The sequence below is a fragment of the Mchenga conophoros genome, linkage group LG6 (genome assembly GCF_057382185.1).
Source record: "Mchenga conophoros isolate Kocher_MC1m ecotype Shallow Benthic linkage group LG6, M_conophoros_male_GT1.1, whole genome shotgun sequence".
NCBI classification, from domain to species: Eukaryota; Metazoa; Chordata; class Actinopteri; order Cichliformes; family Cichlidae; genus Mchenga; species Mchenga conophoros.
This window is the reverse complement of record NC_140531.1, coordinates 23,398,760-23,413,931: the sequence shown is the minus strand read 5'-3', so window position 1 is coordinate 23,413,931 and position 15,172 is coordinate 23,398,760. Positions and strand designations below refer to the sequence as shown.

At 40.5% G+C, this 15,172-nt stretch overlaps 1 protein-coding gene across 1 annotated transcript in view; it reads right to left on the bottom strand.

Moving 5' to 3' along the window:
• Window positions 1–5,794, bottom strand: part of LOC146572619 (protein NSUN7-like) — a 29,209-nt gene extending 23,415 nt beyond the window's left edge. The window contains exons 1-3 of the mRNA XM_085278495.1: window positions 5,755–5,794; window positions 4,576–4,683; window positions 3,546–3,731 (exon numbers count right to left, since the gene is read on the bottom strand). Coding sequence (XP_085134621.1) covers window positions 3,546–3,731; window positions 4,576–4,683; window positions 5,755–5,794 — 334 coding nt within the window. The remainder of the gene's footprint in view (window positions 1–3,545; window positions 3,732–4,575; window positions 4,684–5,754) is intronic.
• Between the last annotated feature and the right edge of the window lie 9,378 nt (window positions 5,795–15,172).

Below are 15,172 nucleotides of genomic sequence, written 5' to 3'. Positions count from 1 at the left end.
GAGAGCAAGAGGGGGGAAGAATGAAGAAGAAATGCTAAAGTGCCCATCAGAGTTAATTAAAAATGAAAAGAGCTAAACAAAAATCCTTGAGCTTACTGCGTATCTCTGTTTAAAACAGGCAGGCTATTTGTTTTGTAAGTCACTGGGTCCCTTTATAAATTAGTATGTGCATTGATTAGTGTATTCCTAGAGGGTTTTTGAGGGTTCACCTGCAGCCAGAACCTTGAAAACTCAGGTTCAGAGGCTCTTTGTCCCAAAGCTTTGCATTTTTAATCCAAATAACTTTCAGACCAACATGAATTTGAGCCTGAGGGGAGTAATAACACATATAATAACATGTATAATAACCTAAAAACTGTTCAGTTATTCCTTTTGTACACTTATGGATGCAGACAACTGTCTACACACGTATTCACTTTTATTTTGGACACAATTTTGTTGCTAAACATGGAAAAACAGTTTACTGAAAACACTTTAATCACATGTGGAGCCACCCCTCACTTCTTTTAATTTTGCTTCCAAGAAGCCAGCACTGCACTGATTTTAACTTGTGTCTCAAGGCACTTTGTTTCTAGCAGAATGCTGCAATAACAGGAATCATTCCCATATATCCAGTTGAAGTAATATTTATAAACAGAACGATAACAGCCTCTGTTATTGTTTGTGGTTGCATTTCAACCAGTGGTGATGGAGATGTTAGAACATCTGATTGGTGCAGCTTCATTTCATTAATAATATAGTTATTATTGAAATATACATATAGATATATATATATAAAACACTTGAAACTAATTTTCTAAAAAAAGAAATGCTGTTCACTCCCCCGACCACATTGCAAAGCTATGACATCACAGCAATGTGATTGGTCAGTTGCAACATTGCTACATACGATGATGCAGGAACAACAACAACAATACAGGGATAACAGACGCAGCAGAAATTATGATATGGAGGCAGTATTAAATAACACATAGTGTCAGTTTAAGTGGCCTGGGATGGAGTCAAATAACCAGCCTGAATTATCTTGTCAGTCTGTCCCTGCTGCCAAGAAATTACTCAGAGTAACGAGAAAATTATTTCTGGAAACGAGTGTTCCTGTTCAGCAGAAAACACAATAGTGCTAAAGTATCATGAGGTTATGGCAAATGGAACTCAATGAGAGCTCAACAGAAAGGTTCCGGTGGTAAAACGAAGGAAAAAACCTGTTTATGAGCCATAATTTTGTGAGCATCCAAAGTAGACTTACTGCGAGCTCCTGTGGAAACCACAAGCCTGTGTTTGCATTTTATTTGCGCTTTCACATGAAAGAAGTACTGAACTGAAACAGTGACATTTGTGATTGCTGTTACCATGGAAATGTGTAAGTCTGTGTACACTTCAGTGCACACAAACAACAAAAGCTATTAAACAACACAAAAAGGATTAAATCTGACAAGGCTGGAATTCATTTCCTGTGAAATCTGGCATAGTTTTGCTTATAGGTTGGGTAGTTATGTAGACAATTATGCAGACAGTAATTATGTAGACATGTCTTGTAACTTTTGCCTCATTTTATTTTTTGATCTAAATTATCTCTTTCACTGCCATGAGTCATAACTGGTTGGTTCAAGGCTTAAAAGTCTTTCTATAAGGACTTTAGACATTGTCAGTGGAGTAAATGCTTATTCCAGAAAATCACTTTTGGAACTGGAGCCATTAAAACAGTGTTCAGTCACTGTTGAGCTCTGTCAGCAAGATGGTACCAGGTGGTTAAAAAAATGAATGCAGAAAGTTTAGTGTTCAGCTGTTGTCGTGCCTCTGATAAGCTGACAAATGTAAGTCCAAATTCACCTCTTTTAATTCTAATTTTGTCTCTACCTCCTCCTGAGAGAATATCTGCCTCATTAGCTGCCAAATGCTCTGTTATGGTTACCAGCTCTGTGTGGCAACAACCAGGCCAATACCCAAATTTAGAGTGAGTATGTTGCATGTTGGTGTGTGTGCGTGTGTGTGTGTGTGTGTGTGTGTGTGTGGCATCTGGAACTGGTTTCTGTAGGATTTCAGTATTCATTTTTTTTTATATTGAAAAACCTTTTTTTTTTTTAAATATTATATTCCATTCATAGATATTCATGCAATTTTCATGACAAAGAATTCTATCCAGTGAATGAAAAATGCAACATGCAGCAACACTTCAAAAGCAGCTCGCCAACCCTATCTGTTTGCCCCTTCCCTTCCTTTACTCGTGTTGCTGGGCAAGAACTGAAGGGGGGTGTTTGCTATGCTCTGTAGCGGTCCAGAGACCTGTGCAAGTTCACTATGCAATACACACTAAAACAGGAATTCCCTTTACATGCAGATACATATGAATGTCATAAATGTGTTTCAGTCGAGGCTGCTGTAGTCATGATATTGCCAGTGGTACAGAGATGACAACAGATGTGACTGATAAAGTCTGGAAGAAAAGGGGGATCTAGGAGTGGAGGTGGGGTGTAAAGTGGCTTGCAGATGTGCACCAATAGTGGGAAGGCTAAAGTAGCCTAAATGCTACACAGTATAGGAGATTTATCATTTAGATGCGGATGTCTACCCAGAATCATTCTATAACCAAACAAGTTGCCAGTCAAATGTAACCATGTTTTACCCATAAGAAACAAGCCTTTTAAGGTTAGCTGGTTCTGTCATAGTGACACTGACACACCTCGTGACTGGAAATGGTGACATGGGAACAGATTCACATAGTATCAAACGACTGCACCATGTTGGTCTCTAGATATATCACGAGTTAAAGTGAAGGATGAACCTATATAAGGAACTTTACAGAACATTTAAATAGGTAGTGACACTTAGTCACTATGCTGTCTTATGTTCAAAATCAGGATGATTATTTCTTGTTTTGTCATAGAGAATCAATGATGCGTGTTTTACAAACTGTTTATTGCAAAAATAGAAAATGCTGCGCTTTAGTATTCAGAAGAAATTCTGTTTACCTACATTGCAGGTGGCTGTGGACAACCAAAAAGAAAAGACAGGTATCTGGAAAAACTTGCTGCCACCTAAATGGTCAAATAATGTATGTAAAACGTTGTGTTTTTCACTATATGCGCACTTGTGGCTTTTTAAAGTGAATTTATATGTGTGTGCGTGTGTGTCTGCCCATGACATGCACTCTCTTATCACCTCCCAAACAGACATCTACTGCACTTCCACTCAAGCAATTTGCAGTCACGTGGAGAAATGAAATGTATGACTATATATTATTTAATCTGCTGCCTGCAGTTGAAGATGCTATTCAGAAAGTGAATATTGGAGCTGACATATGCTGCTCTCCTCTGTTATTCATTATAGAGATAAGGCTACCTTATCCCTAGGAGTTGGGTAAAGTCCTCAGAGGTGGCAGTAGAGGGGATCAAATTAATTTCCCCCTGACTTTATGTTTAACCACCAGTGGGCTCCCTCCATGCTGGATATACAGTACAGTTCATCTGCATTCATAAAACTAAATATGGTTAAAGTATGGTGCGCTATTCTAAATCGTTCACTGTAGAAGTTCACTGTAATCTTACATTTAAGTGTGTTAAAGGCAAGCTGGAACACATGCTTCTCCATGGTTTTGTCCCCGCTCTTGAGCAGCGATGTTTCCGTCTTTTTTCCATAATGTAGACGCTGATGTTGGCTGGCTGGCTTGTCTCTACACAGCTGCTGGAAAATATCTGCAGCCTGTAGGTAAACCTGATCAGATAGATGATAGGCTGAGGAAAAACAAAGGCGGCACGAGAGAGGTGGAGGGAGGAAGTTGGAGAGACGATACAAGAACGGTGCTGATTATCTGAATAGAGAGAAAAGTGTCGGGTTTGTTAGATATTGTTAGTTTCTGTTGGCAGCTGTTTTTTAAAAGCAGGTATTAATAATAACATTAAAGATTTCCTTTGCTCTGTATTCAAACATGTAAAAATGTAACTTTACAAAGTTGCATCTGCTTTCGTGTTCTTTTTCAGGGAGAAGAGGCTTTCTCCTTGCAACTCTTCAAAACAAGCCTTACTTGTTCAGGCGTTTTCTTATTGTACTGTTATCAACACTGATGTTTAACATGCTAACTGTGGCCTTTAGAGCCTGAGATGTTGCTTTGGGGGTCTTTTGGAGCTTCTCTGTGCTTTGCCCGGTCTGACCTTGGGTGAATTTGCTGGGATGTCCAGTCCTGGGAAGACTGGTGACTGTCTTGAATGTTTTCCACTTGTGAATAATCTCACTGTACAATGTTGGGTTTCCCAGACTGATGGCAGGAACAATTGCTTCTTTAAAATCATTGCAAATGTTTTTTCTCCTTGGCATGTGTTAATACTGACCTGCAAACTGCCAAAACCTCTGTTTTTATATAGGCGCTGTCACTCACTGATGACCAGTCAGTTAATTGAGTATTTAATTAGCAGCATTTTCCTGCCACTTACCCTCTAAATTACCATGAAAGCAAAAATGCTGTATGCTTAATTTTTCACAAGATGAAAGTTCTGCAAAAATTGTAGTTTTCTCTTGCAACTTGCAGTTTGGTAAATACAATATGAGATAAGTAGTGCAAGTTTTAAGACTGGATATCACCTGTAGACTGAGAAGATGAATGCAGTCGAGGGAGCAGGGAGCAGAAAGGCTCCTTGCTGATCACCTTCTCCGTCCCAGAGCTCGTATTCACATCCTCGCCGGAGCCCACTGTAACACAAAGACTATATATGTGTGCTCATGTTACACAAATACACAACCAGCAGCACCGTAAACACCTTACCTTTGCCTGTCATGATCAGAGAAAAAACAAACACTTGTCAAGAGGTTCTGTAAGCAATTTCCAGTCTATCTGACAACATTTGTCTTTTCTTGTTTGGCACTCCTGCCAGCATCTGCTGTTCCAGCGAGCATATAAACACACACAAACACTGTGTGTTTACAGAGCTGAACCCGAGCTCTGCAAATGTAAATAAGACGCACAGCATCGGTCATAGCTGACATGTGATCCACCTCCCACTTTCCTGTGAATGTGAGACAGAGCGGCCGCAGGCCCCTGTGCGTAATTGGGCTCCTCCTGGTGCAATTAGGCGGCCTTTCGGATACGTCGGCATGAATAAATAATGGACCGCTGCCTGACCCTGCACAAAGGTCCACCTCTGACTGACCCTCTAAAACCATCTGTGTGCAGCTGCTTCACCAACACACATGCACTCAGTTGTGTTTCCATCGCTTCAGGGGACATTACATTGACCTCCATCTATTTTCCTGCAGAGTTATTCTAACTTTAACAACTACTTGAATGACCTCTAACCTTTACTCTGACCTTAAACCTAGATTCTTCTGTCTAAAATGTAATGAAATGATAGAAAAGAGGCACACATTAGCTAACCCAATAGTTTTAATCAGTGTTTAGTGTTGGGTGACATCACTTTCTTTGAGACTTAACATCCAAAAGTTCAGGGACCACTTGGCTCTAATTAAACTGGATTAATAGAGAGAAACACAGACACAGTGTAATCGGCTTTTACGGCACTCATGAATGTTTAAACACAGAGCCGGAATTGACCAGAAACGTGTCCAATAAGGCCATGTCAGTGCAAATGGAATAAATTAATGAATATCAAACAGCAGTGATTTAATGAGTGTCAAGCAGTTTCCTGCAGAAGAAAAACCCTAAGTCCACTTAAGAAGAGCAGCACTGGAAGAAAAGGCTACAGCGGCTTAGTGTAATCTGCATACAGGATGATGGGCTGTTTAAAATTGCATAGCAGGTCTTACCGTTGTCATTCAGGACTCTCCTCATGGGAACAACGCTCATCTTCTGAGCGAGTATCCTGGATCTGCCTGTGTGCTCTTTACTCTTCCCCGGCTATTATATGCTGTCCCAGTGAATTGGAGAACTTCACTCCTCTCATCACCTCTTTGTCATCCACGGCTTCCCTCTGGAGAGAGTTTGAAATGCCATGGCAACAATATGATAATGAAGGAGGCCTGACCCCCCTCTGAGATAGCTATACAGTATAATACATAACATACTTTGTATAACATACAAAACATAAAATACTTTATCATCCTGGATTTTCACTGTTACATTAGTCACACATTTATTAAATCATGTTAAATATATTTTAAAAAATGATCAAAGTGAACCACAGACCACAAAGCTGAGTGTCTGTGTTTGCTGGCAAATATGAGAAACTATCTTGGATACCATTACACACAGGAATGTGTCCAGGGCAGCTGGACACTTCCTTCATACTGTACTACCTGTTAATAAGTGACAGCGTTGGGGGGGGGGCTTCACAGGTATCTGATGTCACTGCCCCCTACTGAGCACAGAAGTGCAGTGCAGCATAAGGCAAAGCTGGGGAAGCTGTTTGTGACTTACAACATACTAGTACAATATTTTTTCATTTGGTAATAAAACAGGATGTGATGCTAATGCCATAGACTGTATATAAAGGATGGACATAATCCTTGGATATATTTTCATGCACATTAATAGACACTTGGAATTCCCTCTGATTGGTATTATTGAGCCTGTGGCTAAGCTTCCTTGGGAAAGATGCTGAACCCCGAGTTGCCCCTGATGCACCCATCAGTGTGTGTCTGTGAATTTTATATGCTTAGGCATAGAAAAAGTATTTGAGTGAATAGGTGACTGAGGCTTGTAGTAAGAAAACACCTTTAAGTCTCAAGTTAAGTAAAAAAAAAAAAAAAGAAGTATATTCCATTTACCTTTTGATTTGCAAGCTGTAACGTTTTACTAGGTTTCATGGTTGAAGCTCACATAGGTGCTTGAAGGCAGCTTAGAGATGCTTTAAACAGGATGCAAAAGGGCGCCGGGCTGCAGTCTGTGGGGCTGAAAAATTGAAGCTAAATGCAGAAGTGCTAAAAACGCCAGTTTCTCTAATGGCTCTTTAGGGCTGGGCTCAGAACTGAGTAAATCCCCACAGACTCACCTGTTAAATGTCCAACCTCACAGCATTAAAAAGCATGTTAACATGTGGCTGCTTTGACTGACAGGTATGTGCTGCTGTTAAAGCATTTTTAATAGACTTAGAGCTTTTTATTGTCATTGTGCAGTTTCTTGCACAGCAAAATTGGGTATCAGAATTGAAATCGGGTAATAGAATCATCTGACAAATATTACAGCTTGCTGTGTATTACAGACCATCGGAGAACTTCATTTTTTGATTGGTGATATTTTATTATTTAATTAGCTGAAATGTGTGTCTGTGTTGCACTTCATCAGTCTCCACTCTCTAGGTCAGATATGTTCATCTGAGGCTCCATAACCCAACATATTCATTAATTTATTCCATGTCTAAAACACATTGCAGGGGTTGATGTCACAGCATAGTGACAATGTCCACCTGCGTTTGCAGTCAGTGTTGGGTTCCTGTGTCATTCAGTGCACGTATAGCCTGCCGAGTATATCTGTGTTGTACGGACGTGCTTGCTTTCTGAACTTCAAGGTTAGCAAAAGCAGAGATAAGATGTATAAGCACGTCTTATCTTCACAGATTTACGAAGAATGTATTTAAACAATCGGGATTGTAAATTCAACACTAGGTCAGACTTTTGCAGGTTCATTTAAGTACACGAACGTGTCATTTCCAACAGTGCTGAATTTGAGTGATTTGTTAATAAGGAACTCAGCAGTATGCAGACCCCGCAGAGAGCAGGCTAATGAGCTTTTGTTCCAATATTTCAGAGCGAAAAGAGAACATATAAGGATGCTATTTTAAACTTGTTAAGTCCTGGAAGCAGAAACGTTCTTTAGCTTCCCCTTTCATAACGACTGTTTTTTTGCTTTTTTTGTTCACTCATCTGCCTGGCTAAACGTGTTAGGGGCGTGGCCATGTTAATTGACCCGAGCCGACTGCTAGGCTAATCCAGTGGAAGCACCCTATGCCTGCTGTCGGAGACTCTTTATAATGGATTATTTAATTAGTGCCATGAATTTCTGTGAGGTATGGACCATCTGAGAAGTTTCTACTTCAGCTGTCGTGAGTGAAATTATAGTTTTGTTTGTTTTTGTTTTTTGTGTTTGCTTAGCATCAACTAGCCGATATGTGTCTTTGCATTTTATGACTGCAGTGCAGCTCAATAATGTTAGCTGATGGTAAGCTCCAAAATGCCAATGTCAACCACCTGGTGACCTCACAGTCGATACCTTTGCATACAGTTGTGGTCATAAGTTTGCATACACTCATTATGGATATGAATGTCCTCGTAATTTTGGGTTTTTAATGATTTCTTTGGTTTGGTATTTTTGCAGAGTGACATGATTATACAGCATGCATCTGTTGGATGGACAGCATCAGGGTTGGATTTACTGGATTTTTTTCTAATCTACACAGGTTCAAAATTGTAAATACAAGCTGAAATATATGCATGCATACCCTATTAATATATAATTAGATGCACCTCAACCAGATGCTTTTGGTAGCCATCAGCAAGCTTCTGCTATAGTTCTGGCTAGATATTACACCAGTCTTCATGGCAGAACTGGTAAAGTTTATCTAAATTTGTTGGTTTCCTGGCATGGACCCAGCTTTTAAGCATAGTTCAAGTTTTCAGTAGGGTTTGGGAACATCATTCCAGAGACTTCATGTTAGCCTGTTTTACCCATTCCAAGATCGTTTTCTTAAAAGTGTTTCTCATCTTTGACCTGATGTAACACCCAACTGTGTTCAAGACCACTGAGAGCTAAACAGCCCCAGAGCATGAGGCTACCACCACCATGCGTGACCACCAATACAATGTTCTTAGGTTTGAAAACCTCATCTTTACTCCTTCAAACATACATCTTGTCATGGTGGTCAGATAGCTCTATCTTTGTCTCGTCTATCCATAAATCCTTTCTCCAGAAGGCATTTGGCTTGTTTATGTAGACAGCTGCAGATTTCAGTGGAACTTGAAGTTGTTGATTTTGGAGCAGGGGCTTCTTTCTCTGTCAATTTCATCTCAAAGAAACAATTAAAAGCCCAAAGCCCATAAATCAATTAATTAAAACGTAAATCTCAGGCCATTAACTCATCAGGGAAGTGTTTACTAAAGTTACAGATTAAGGAAGCTATGGGTTGTTTTCACATTGGCTTCTATACAATCAGACTTCAGAGGTGTCACTCCTATTGAAAAAAAAAAAAAAGCAGGTTTGTGGAACTTCACAGAGTTTAAATGAAACTGACTTCTACCATGTTCCTCATTTTCTTTCCCTCACAAAGTATTTTACATCAGCCAAGTGTTGCATGAGGAAACACGCTCTTATTGAAATAACCTTTACTCCTGCCATGTGTTATTATAAAATCCTCGTCCCCAAGTCATCAAGCACATGTCAGCAGGTAAGGCTTTTCTTTTTATAATTTTTAATTGATGGATTATGCAAAAACAACCAAGAAACGCACAAAACCAAACAGACACGGTGCTTTAAATGGTGAGTCACGTATTGAGAATGAGTATTCAAAGGGCCTGACAGGTTTCACTCAGTCTCAGTGTCTTGGAGATTTCACTAAACCCTTCACACCTCAGCATGTCTTTTCATGCTGGGAGGCTAGGAAGTCTAGTTATGCCACATGTTCTTTGTTCTGTAATTCATCACAAGCACAGTGTTGTCAGCCATAAAGGTCAAACAGGTATATTTACCACACTAAAGCTATTTACAAGCACAGCGAGTTTACTATATAAGTAAAACTGCCATGGCTGCAAAATATGCTGCGTGTTAAAGCACAAAAACCTACGCCCCGTGTACTTACTGGCCCTTCTTTTTTTTTTTTTCCATACATCCATTGCTACACCTGCGTAAATACATTGGAGGGTTACCTAGGCAACTGCAACGTGGAGTGTCCAGTAGTAACCACGCTGTAGTCTCATCAGTGTTCATTTCAGTCACCTCTAAGGTGAGAAAAGTTTATCCCGCTCACTTCACCCACTTTTGTTTTGCCCTGTAGTCCCTTGCAGTCACAATGTGTCATTGACTTTTCATGGTCTATGATTGCCATCGATGTCAGATATTGTGATGTCATCATATTGCCTGGCAACCACCTAGCAACAGGCTTAAATTACCTGGTTTTTTTTCCCTTTTATGGCTCCGCAGCACCTAATACAAGGATCACATCATTTTAATCGTGATGGCAAAATCTTATTTAGATTACCAAGAGTTGAATTCGATATATTGTGTCATCATGTTGCCTAATAACCACCTAGCAAGTGACCGAAATGCTCCCCTTTCCTTTGAATATATAGCTATGCATCTACAACAACTTTAAAAAGGATTGTGTGTCTGTGATTTCATGGCGAACAGCACCAGCAGACCAAAGAAACCAAACAATACTGAAGGGCTTGTACTAGTGTTAGCTAAAATAACACTGGACTCGGTTTTTTTTCACACAATTAATGTAAATTTTCAGCTGAATCAAAGATGTACTTTAAATTAAACAAGAGAATCCAAAGATTAGCATAAAAATCAGTAGAGATTCTTCTTCTCTGCCTTCCTCCTTCAGCTGCTCGCTTTAAGGGTGACCACAGTGAATTACGTGCCTCCACCCTATCCATAGCATTGTCTTCTGACGATGAATTTTATTTTTACTCTTGCAGTTTGCATTCTAAATGTTTAAATGACACCTTATTATAAGCAAGTTGCTAACAGTCATAAAAAGTCATTTATCTCGCCATGATTGTAATATTTGTGTCAGACCAACAGAGGGAGACATTTTCTTGGATTATTGAGCCACGGTGCACAATTACTGCTGGAGTGAGTGATTTATTTCAAAGCCACTTTTTGGCTTCTGGCCCTTAACAAGTTATGAATCAAAGTCATATTTTTTATTTTCAAAAAATAAATCGGGCTAGTCAGCCCCGATGCAAGCAGAGATAAACCAAGATGACACATGATAAATCATTGAGGCTAACCTTGTAAGCCGGAGAAGATGCTGGAAAAAAGCAGGGGTGGGATTTATCAGTGTGTGGAAAAACCACAGTGAGCTTTGTGGGGCCAAATGAGCCTCACTTCTCTGCGGGTGAGAGTACAGCTGGAGGGATAATCCCATCCAACACGCGTCATCGATGTCGCCTCACAACAGGGCTCTAGTTACATTGTATGTTTTGTGTGTGCGTGCGCGCGAGGATGCTTGTGTGTGTATTAAATTCAATAATCGGCCCAGTTGGAGACGGCGGGTTGTGCGGCCATAAGCCGACCTGGAATTTTCTCAATAAAGGTCTAATCTTTACAGGAAGCTGTACAGTGCCGGAGGAGTTTCTTTCCCCCATGGTTGTTGTTTTTTTCCCCTTTTTAATCAACGTAACCGCACGCTCACCGGTGTTATTCACTCAGATCTAGCATTCACGCTCTTTTGTGTGGTTGAATTCAGTGACCTTGAGTTGATCTACAGCGAGCGACAGCCTTGTATGTTTCTCTCTCTATGGCCCATTTTTGTGGACATATAAACATTACTCACATATTATTTTGGAATCTCTTGTTTTGGGACTGTGGGCATGAATACACAAGCAGTCACTCCTTGGAGAGTGCTTTCTATAGGATATGAGCTTTGTCTGAAAGGTGAAGGCTGCAGTTTAACCCCTGATTCATGGCCTTGTTGAATCAGACCAGTCTCTAAATATAGCTACGTTTTTCTTAAACAAGTGGTTTGGCATTTTTAGATGCTGAGATTTACGAGAAGACAAGTGGTGCTTTTTATCTAAGCGTCCGTTTTGGAGCTCCAGGCAGGTGGTGGACAACGGGAGATAAACAGCTGGCCTGGTTCTAACGTCACTTGAACGTCTCAAATTTTTGTTTAAATATTTTCTATTTTTTAGCAAGAAATGTCCTTACCACATTACGTGGGACTATTATTTGCTGAAGGATGACTTCCTCAACGTGTGTCCTCACTGTGAGGTTGCAACCAGGCAGGTGGCTCCTGGTTATCATGAAAAACAAGTCTGACATCTCATTGTTAAACATTTTGACACGTTTTATGGCAAATACTTTATCTGTGGTCTTTAGAGGGGGAGGAAGGCACAATGTATTTCATTTACACATATCCAGGATTCCTGTGTTCTCCTGTACAAGGCTGTCTACATACTTTTGGCTACACAGTGTATTCATTGTGTATATGAGAGTGTGTGTGTGTGTGTGTGTGAGAGAGAATTTCAGTGGTGCTAATTAGGCTGGGCTTGATCTCTGTCACTCATCAAGACACAATTAGAAACTGTTAGCGCTACACACTCACACGCAATGCTTATCATTTTCCTAGAGACCCGCCACACTGCTCTGCTGTTAAAGAAGTTTAACTCACATGTGCACACACATGCCTCGTCATGTTGTAGCGCAACCGGCAAAGCTCGTGAACATAGGCAACTTTGTGCCGAGGAGCCAACAACAGCGAGTTCCTAGATATGTCAGAGCACCTGCCGGGTGAGAAGACGACACAGGGCTGTGTAATCAGTTAAATAGCTGTAATTGTTTCCTGACAAAATCAAAGACTTCTCGTAAGTCTCGTGGCATTAGTCGAGCGGGGATGACCAAGGAATTCAAATGAAACTTCCTTTTAAGCCGGTAGGGCCGGCTGTGGCAGATTCCATCCTGATAGAAGACGGCTGTGTCTTCTATTTATTTAGAGATCGTGTTCAAGACAATTTAATGCTGTCATAGCTCAGTTTAAAGGTGAGTCAGCTCAGGGCTGAAGAATGCCCTCGTCTGTCATGAAACCCCAGCAGAATCATAACCGCGGAGCGTACTAAAGAAATCAAAACAATCAAAAACAACTTTAGAAAATCTTAGATCATCATTGAGAAAGTTTATTTTTTCCTAATTCAATTTTAATAAGTTGGACGTTCATATTCTATAGTTATTACAGATAAAGTGCACAGTCAGTGGGAAAACTGCTGATTTGAAAGTTGTCCTGATGATGATCTTTGACATCCTCCACAATGAGGGGAAAACGCAGGTCATTGCTGAAAAAGCTGGCTGTTCACAGAATGCTGCATCACAGCATATTAATAGAAGGGAAAGGTGTGGTTGGAAAAGGTGCACAAGCAACACGGATGACTGCACGTTAAAAACATGACGTCAGTAACTTTGGAGAGCTTCACAAGGAGTGCACTAATGCTGGTGTCAGTGCAGTAAGCGCCACCACGCGCAGGCATCTTCAGTACAGGAGCAGCTAATACCAAGCCACTCTTGAGCCAGAGACAGTGTCAGAAACATCTTACAAGAGCTAAGGAGAGAAAGAACTGGGCTGTTTGCTCCAAAGTCCTGTTAAACTGTGAAAAATAAAACTATGAGCCTCTGTCAGTGCGCCCCAGGGCAGCTGTGGCTACAATGTAGCTTGCCATTGCCAGTGTGTGAATGTGTGTGTGAATGTGTGTGTGAATGTAGTGTAAAGCGCTTTGGGGTCCTTAGGGACTGAGTAAAGCGCTATACAAATGCAGGCCATTTACCATTTACCATGAATAGAAATTAAATCTAGATCCTGGAGGAAGAGTGCAGAGGCACAAAATACAAGGTTTTAGAAGACCAGGGTGAAGTTTGCGTTCTCTGTGATGGTTTGGGTTTCCATGTCATCTGCTGCTGTTGTTGGTGGTATGTCCACTGTATCAAGTCCAAAGTCAACACAGATTTAAGAGCACTTCATGCTTCCCTCTGATGACTGGGTTTATGGAGATGCAGACTTCCTTTTCCAAGAGGACTTAGTACCTGCCCACTGAGCCAAAACCTACTACAAATGATTTGCTGAACATGCTGATGCTGTGCCAACTCTCCTGATCGGAACTCAGAGAATCTACGAGGTATTGTCAAGAGAGAGATGAGAAACACCTGACCGAATAATCACAGACCAGCTGAAGGCCACTATGAAACAACCTGGACTTCAGTAACGCCTCAGCCGAAGTGCCACGCTGCCACGCTGCATCGATGGAGACACTTACAGAAAGGAGCTCGAACCTTGTACTGAATTTTCATTATTCTGACATTTCTGTTGAAACCTTTTTGATTGATCTTCAGAATTATAGCTGATTTTTCACGAGCTGTAAGCCATAACCACGAAAGTTTACCTTTCTGGATTAAGTTCTGAAAAAAGTAGCTTTTTCAAGTTATTCTGTTTCTTGTTTTATTATTTTTTTAAAATATAAAAAGGATGAGCATGGCTTCAGGGTCTGAAAATAGAGGCCAGACAGAATCAGTTTGAGGTAACTCTTCTGGTTGGAAAAAGAAGTCAAACTGTATAAAAGCTTAGAAAAAGACACATTTCGCACTAATGCGGCAGCAGACATTTCACTGATATGCTAATGGACTCAACTGCCGAGTTCAAGTCTTATTGAAGACAACATGATGTTCATTTTTTAAAAACGATCCTCCACATCAGGCTTAAAAAGAATTAAAAGGAAGGTTGCACTTTAAGCTGTGATCATCTGAAACGGTCCTTTGGTATCTCAATCTGTTCTACGGCTGGTTCATTAAATCGGCCTCCAAGACACCAAAACCGGACTGCACATCTCTGTGTTTATGTCAATATTTTATATACAGTCTGTAGCACACAAGTTATGGCTCCGATGTCATAAAAGAAAAACTAAACCTCTGAAAAAATATAAAAGCTGTAGAGCTTGGTAGTTATACTATGAGACAAACAATGGAAGACATTTCAGCTGTCTCTTCATGTGTCGAGTCCAGCTCTTGTTTCAGCTTCTTGCAGAAACATGAACCACATTTAGCAGCTTCAGTTCACGATGAACTCTGCTGAGCCCGTGTCAGCCTCAGAAACAATGCTGCCCACGCCTGGTGTACAGTTGTGACGGCTGCTTGTCTCATTCACTGTTCTTCAGCATCAAACACAATAAGGGAGAGCAAGTTGTTTTTACCCGATCTCTAATATCTCCCTGCACACACAATACCTACCATTATGCATTTATTGGCTTTCACATACTTATGAGACGTCAGAGATACGCTTTGTAGCTGCGCACACATTCACACATTGTGTAAATAAAATGTGCACACAAGTGGTTCCAGGTCTGATGCTGTTGCTTCCCATCATAATGCTTCCTTGTTAGTTCTTGTTTAACTACCCCACGATGCAGGCGGTAATATTTGAAGGAGAGCTTTTTAGTTTTACCCACTGCTAAACACTTGACACATTTTTCAAGGATATTTGTGCATATTAGTGTTTATATAGCTTCAGGCAACATTACACTGGCTTAG